The 6,657-nt window shown below is 65.2% G+C and overlaps 2 protein-coding genes across 2 annotated transcripts in view; both read left to right on the top strand.

The window, feature by feature from the left end:
- MNEG_9828 (hypothetical protein) overlaps window positions 1-3,229 on the top strand; it is a gene marked incomplete at both ends in the record, with an annotated part of 4,405 nt that extends 1,176 nt beyond the window's left edge. Inside the window, 3 exons of the mRNA XM_014041700.1 lie at window positions 2,362-2,511; window positions 2,745-2,804; window positions 3,071-3,229. Of these exons, the coding sequence (XP_013897154.1) occupies window positions 2,362-2,511; window positions 2,745-2,804; window positions 3,071-3,229 (369 nt within the window). The remainder of the gene's footprint in view (window positions 1-2,361; window positions 2,512-2,744; window positions 2,805-3,070) is intronic.
- A 1,990-nt stretch (window positions 3,230-5,219) lies between these two features.
- Window positions 5,220-6,232, top strand: MNEG_9827 (hypothetical protein; the record flags this gene model as incomplete). The annotated part of the gene is made up of 4 exons (XM_014041699.1): window positions 5,220-5,234; window positions 5,423-5,716; window positions 5,990-6,076; window positions 6,224-6,232. 4 exons carry the CDS (start codon window positions 5,220-5,222, stop codon window positions 6,230-6,232), a joined length of 405 nt encoding a protein of 134 aa, XP_013897153.1.
- Window positions 6,233-6,657: the final 425 nt, after the last annotated feature.

Here is a 6,657-nt window from a genome sequence, read left to right as displayed (position 1 = left end):
GGGGGGGGGGGGGGGGGGGGGGGGGGCGTGGCTTATGACGCTGTGTGAGGGCATTACCTCGCATGTGGGCCAATCCTCTTTCGTCTCTTGAGTGCCCTGCTGCTGCTTTCTAAGTTTACCACCATGCGATGCACTGGACAGTGCGACAAACAGCTCTCAACATTGCCCCCGCCCACCTGCCTGTTCAACATTTCCCTGCCCTCAAAAGGACGGCCAATTTGTGGCTGTGCCCATGCCCGACACCAGCCCCTACGGCGCGAGCGATCAGTACTACTCTGCGCCCGCACCGGCGCTGCCCCCCTTCAAGCCTGGTGGCCCCGGCGGGCCGCGCTACTTTTCGTGAACGGCACCTGCGCCCGCTGTGCATGGGCCGGCCTGTGCTGGCAATATCGCACGATGCATTGCAATGTGTTGTCTCCATCATTCCCTGGGACAGAGGCCGCGTTGCGCATGCATCGGTTCTCGTGTTTGATGGCACAGCTCTCAGCGTGCTTCCAATTGCTGCGTTGGGTTTATGCCTGGATGTATGCTTCTTTCTACACACTGCGGAATGTGTGGCGCCCCTTGTTGCTGCGTGCGTGCACCCTGTACGTTTTAGTCATGTTGTGCAGGCAGTGCTGCTGAGTATGCTTACCTGCTGTTTGTCGGCAACCGACCCAAACGACATCCTTTCACGTCGCCTCTCCTTCAATCCCAGCATATGCGTTTCACTCATCTGTGTACAGTGTACAGAGGTGTGCTGCCATGCGGCTGCTGCAGCATGCTGCAGCGCAGATTACACACAAAAGCATGACGTGCCAGGTTTAGTCATTGACGGTTGTGATGTTACATGAACTGTTCATCAACCACTTCAAGCAGCCCAGCAGGTTTCCTGTGCAGCATTTTTATGGGAATTGCGTGATCCAGCAACGAGCTCTGAGCACTTGTGGGGGTCAGACCAGCATCTCTGCCTCTGTCTGGGGAGGTGACCAGGTTGGTGTTTCCCGGCCTTGCTCATGGGTGCAGCATTGTCTTGCTGCCTGCGCTGCTCCGGAACTCTGGCACAAGCACTGGCACTCCCGCCACCCACTGGTGAATGTGCTGGCAAGACAAGGGGTCATCACGTCACATCTTCATGCCTCGAAATGTGAACACGTGCGGCCCCAGCGTGCCGAGCACCTCCTCAGTGTTTCAAGGCTTTGGTATCTGCACGGTCATGCCTGGCTCCTGCTAGCAGAAACTGCACTGGGCTAGCTACCCCGTGGGCTGGGCTGGCTACCAAGCCAACATCATAACACTGGCTGAGGTGGTGCTCTGGGTGGCGGCGGCGCCGCTGCTGCGGTCAAATGCGGGTCAGCAGGCCCGGGAACGAAGATCCTGCAACGACACCAGCGTCACAGGTGGTGGGATTCGTGGAGTTGTGGGACGCACGTTGGCTGCAGCTTTGCATGGGTGCGGCATAATCTGGCCTGCCAACACCAGCGACTGTGCAGAGGTGTCGTCGTTAGCGCGGCTGGCGAGCTGCAGCCGAGCCGCATGGTTCTAGCACGTGCGTTGAAAAAGCTCCGACGTCCATATAATACTCGCTTTAGGGCCTCCAACTCGCTTCCCACCGAAGTTTGTCGTACCCGCCAGCCCCGTGCGTAGATCTGTGAGACCTGCCTGCTCTCCCGGCTCAAGGCGTCAACTTCTGCTTTCCTGCGGCACCTGCTGTGCGTGGCGCCCAGAGTTGTTGTCACCTGCCTTGACCGGCCCGCTCTCGGCATGCAGCACGAGTGCATGTGCCGCACCAGTGCGGAGCTTGGTGGCTCGAGCGGAACTTTAGCAGGGAGGAGGGCGCCCGCTGCCCCACCCCGAACACCGAGCGCGGTCGCTGCGCGCGGCCCTCGCGACACCCCGCGTCAACCGCGGCGGGCAGCGGCGGCGCCGGCGCGCCCGTACGCCGCAGCTGGAGCACGGCGGCCTCGCCGCACCGCGCTCGCTGTGCTAGCGACTGCGGAGCCTACGCAGGTCGCGTGGGCGGGCCCGGACGCGCCGCGTGCCGACGCGCCGGCGGCGCGCAAGGTGGTCGCCGTCGTCGACCACACCCCCGCGTCCGTGCGGGCAGTCTCGTGGGCTCTCACCAATCTGTACCGCTCGGGAGACGTCCTGCACGTGAGCCCCAAGGGCCGGGGGTCAGAAGTGCAAGCCTCATGCCGCTGCATCCATGAGCCTCGGCGCAGCATTGCTCGGCAGCGTAACGCAGCGCCGTCGTGTTTGCAAGCCCCCCTGCCTCCAGCCCGTTGCCGCTCACCGGTTCGCGGGGTCTCACCCTTGATACCTCCCAACACCACCCGTTGGCCGCGTGCAAGCATACCCCCCACCCCCATCCCCGCACCGCAGCTGCTGCATGTGCTGCCGCCCGCCGCAGCGATGGCCAGCGGGCTGACCGCGCACGCCGCATCTTTTGACGCCGATGCTGGCGACGAGGGCGGTGCTGCGGCGCTGGCGGAGCGGACAAGGGAGGGCATCGAGAGGGCCTTTGTCAGAAAGGTGGGTCAGGGGGATGCCGCCCGGGGTTTGGGGTTTAGGGTTTACGGGTTAGGGTTCAGGGTTTGTTGCTACGGATTGCTGCAACACGGTTTATGTGCGGGTTTGTTGGGGTGTGCAACAGGTGAGCTGCAGGTGCGACTGGAGCAGGACGCGGTCACCGCGGCAGCTCGCCTCGTGGCCGCTTGCACCGACCCATGCTGCGGCGCCGTGGCCCTCCGCCCTCTCACCCGCAGTGCGTTGCGGCGGGCGCCACCGTTGAAGTGGAGCTCATTTCACAGCGCAGCTGCAACCAGGTAGCGCCCCGCGGCAGACTCCGCCTGGCGCGCACGGCACGCCTGCTGCAAGTCGGACCCTCCACGCGGCGGTTGTTCCCGCCCCCCTGCTACCAGGGCGGCTCGCTCGCTCCCGACACTGTCCGGCCTGCACCCCTTGGTCGCGGCTCAGGCCGATGCCTTGTACGCTTCTGTCTGCTCCATCCAACCACTCCCAACCCCCTGCTTGCCGTTATCACAACTCTGCCCACCTACCACGCCCCGAACACCCCGCCACCCCGCCCCAGGACGTCAGCGGCGCGATTGTCAGCAGGGTGGAGGAGCTGCAGGCGGCGGTGGTGGTCATGCCGGAGCAGCCGCAGTCGTTCCTCGAGAGCCTGTTCCAGACGCCCGTGGCTCAGCAGGTCGCGGCGCGCTGCAGGCGGCCCACGGTGCTCATACGCTGACGCGTGTGGCGGCGATGGCGCCGCAGAACGGACGCGCCATGAGGCGGTGCCAGGGCGGCGAGCGGGGCCCTGAGCACGTGTCAGCTGCATTGTTAGGTGTGGCGGCCTGTGCGCTCGGCGGCGGACTGTTTTCAGCGTTTGGGTCGCGAGGATGTTGGCGGCCGGCCTCCCTGCGGCAGCGGGGCCAGCTGCTCCGCTGGCGACAAGGGGCGCCGCACACGGCGTCGTGAGATCAAGGGGAGGGGCCTGCTCCCTGCATTTGCATGAGCGGAGGGCCGACGTTGCCGAGCTTGGTCAGGCCGCCTGAGGAGCTGCATGAAATTTGTTTTCGAGGGAGGCGTCTTGCGTGGCCTGTCCTGGCTGCAGCCGCCCTCCTGCTGCTCGTCCTTGCATGCACGGGCGCGGCCGGCCGGCTTGGCGCCAGGCAGTCTATTGCGCAAGGCCTCCCCCTCTGCACTCACGTCGGCACGCCCGATGGAGCGCCTGGGTTCGCGCCGCAAGCGCGCACACAGCAGGGCCAGGCGTCACGCCTGTTTCCCGGCGCTTGCGTAGCCACCACTGGGCTGCTTGGTGCGAGCTACGAGTGCTTGACGATCATCCGCATCTGTTTTCCTCCTCTACCCCACTGCGGGGCGCGCGGCAACGCACCCCTGCCTGCGCTCTCAACGCGCGCCGGGCGGCGGCGGCGGCGGCTTTTTTGCGCCGTCCTTGCGGGCGACTGCGCCGCGGCGGGATTGGGGACGTTTCATCGGGATTCGTTTTTTGGTCTGGGCCCGAGGCGGCTACTACGCACTGACCCCGACGGCCTGCTTTGTGGCATGTTGTCTTTTGAGCGCCTGCCTCCAGTCCACAGCCCCAAACCGCTGCACAACCCAGCTATCACCTGCTCGGCTTGAACGCCGCCGCCGTCGCCCGACCGCTGAGCTGCCAAGCTTGGCGGCCGCACCTGCTTTGCGTCAGAGGCATCTGCCGGGCCGCAGCCCGGCAGCTGCGTCAGTGCGGGCGGGCGCGCCTGCGTGCCTGGCTGGTCGAACATGCAGAAGCGCATCCGTTGCTTGCATTTTCCTGCGGCGAGTGTGACGTGCGTGGTGGGTATTCGCAGGCGAACGTTTTCAGTGGGCCACGCGCACTGCGAGAGCGAAGCTTTTGCGGGGGACGCCTGAGAGCGAGCGGGCAGGGGCCAGTCCAGGTGGCGGAGCCCTCGCCGCGTGGCGACATGGCCTGCTGCTGGGCCGGCCTCTCGATTGGTGGCAAGGTGGGGGCCTTTGGTGGCGCGGCACACCAGGCCCGGAAAAAACATGGGTGCCAGCATCGAGCGATTGGCGTTTCGACTCATGACATGGACTTGTACAAACGGTTGTGGAGAGTTGCGGGGCTTTACTCACTGAGGTTTTTGGGCAACATTTTGTAAACTAATGGTAACGTGGTGCGCATTTTGAGTCCGCCTCCCAGACACTCGACCTGGCAGCAGCTTGTTATGTGGGCGGCAGCCTGCCGCCCTGAGAGCAGCTGGGTAGAGAGAAGCAAGCGCAAAGCGGCTCGGGGCGCAGCCCACTGTACTGGCCTGTGACAGTGTGGAGGTGACCCCTGAACCGCACACATACCGGCCCGGCGTCAATCACTGCCTAGTTGGCTTGATTGAGTCGAGGTCTGCAAGCAGGGTGCCGTCACTCCATGTCACCGCTTACCAAGTGGCGACGTGGCGCGCCAGTTGCAGGCATGAGACGTTTGCGCGTTGCTCACATGCATCTCATTCTTTTTCATCCTACCAACTTGATAAGCTCACGAGCGCACAGCGCATCCGACCTCTGGCCCTGTCCGCGTCACCACCCAGTTCCGGAGATCTGCGGAGAGGGCGCCATATGACGTCCGCAGGTGCTCCAGCTTGCCGAAGCTTGTGTTTCACGCGCTTGCCTAGCATCCAGCCGTGACTGAGCCCACGCGCCCTCCCCACGCCGCCCTGTTCGCAGTCCTTGCAACAAGGCCAGCAATGCTGGCGCGACAGGTGCCCTTGGTCCCATGATGCATCCCTGATTTGCACCAAGAGATTGCTCTGATATATGTATATTGTCATGCTTGAAGCGCTGCTGCTGCCAAGCATCGCGGCGCCAAACGCTCGCAACACGCCGCATCGGCTGAAGCAAATGGGTCCCCCCGCCCGCGCCCCACCTCGCCCGCCGCCCTGCGCTCCAGGCCCCCTCCGCCGCCCGCCGCCGGCCGCAGCCGCCAGCCGCCTTCACGCGCCCCCCGCGGCGCGCGGCGCGTGTGGTGGCTTTCCGCGAGGAGGACGCCAAGAAGAGGGCCGACCAGGCCCGCCAGGGCGGCCCCGCGGGCCCCTCCCCCAAGGAGTCCCCCCTGGACATCAACGCCCCCCAGCCCGTCGCGCCCGCGGCCGGGCCGGCGACGCACCCCACGGGGCGCAACTACACAGCCATCGCCCTGGCTCTGGCGGCCGGCGCCGTGGGGGTCGCCATGTACCCCCAGCAGGTGGGGGGTGAGCGAGGCGGGCAGGCGGACAGGTGCAGACGCAGCGCGCGCTGATGTGGCGGCGGGGCCCCTGGGGCTGTTGCTGCTTCTGTTGCGACCTGGTTCCTAAGCAAGCCGACCTCGAGCTCCCGGGCAAACGTGATATTAGAACCTCAATGCTGGACTCAAACGTTTGTTGTCGTCACCTGTGTCTCCCGCTCCACCGTGTTGCACCCTGACTCCCGCCCCTTCCTCGTTGCACCTACCTACCTGCCCGCCTCGCCCCCGCGCCAGGTCATAAAGGCCATCTTTGGCGGCGGCGTGAGCGCCGCGTCCGGGTCCCTCAACTGGCAGGTGGCGCGCCTGCTGTCTGTAGGCATGGTGAGACAACCTCGTGGCGTGGTCGGGGCAGGCTGTGACGGATGTCCGCCGTTTGCGACCGGATGCTGGAGGCTCAGCAAGGCTTGGGGCTGGCAGGTTTGGCTCCTTGCAGAACGGTGGCCGTGCCATATGCGCTGGCACGCCCAGCTTGTATAGCAGGCGGAAGCACGCAGTCGCAGGCTTTGTATTGCAGAATGAGAGGGGTTGAGTTGGCGTCGCAGGCCGGGACCTGCAGCCCAGTCGCCCGGCTACTCCCGTTCATACAACAACCGCTTTTGTGCCGGATGACTGCACGGGCAAACGAGCGTGCTTCTGCACTTGTGTCGGTGCAGCTGTTTTGCGTCCGCCCCATACTTCTTAGATCGCCCTTGAGCGCAATGGTCGAAAACGCCGCCCAATGCAGCAAACATCGTTCCTCTCAGCGCCCAAAGCTGCGCGGTTCGCTCCTTCGCAGCCGCCCGCGGCGGCGCTCCAGCACCGCACAACCGCCCTGTACGCTGCTGACCCCTACCACCACCGCTGCTGGAAGCAGCTACGTACCTCCCCGCCAGAACCCCGCCCCCTCGATCCCTACCCCCTCC

The sequence above is a fragment of the Monoraphidium neglectum genome, assembly GCF_000611645.1.
Source record: "Monoraphidium neglectum strain SAG 48.87 unplaced genomic scaffold scaffold02078, whole genome shotgun sequence".
NCBI classification, from domain to species: Eukaryota; Viridiplantae; Chlorophyta; class Chlorophyceae; order Sphaeropleales; family Selenastraceae; genus Monoraphidium; species Monoraphidium neglectum.
Note: the sequence above shows the minus strand (reverse complement) of the source record. Positions and strands in the feature narration are given on the sequence as shown.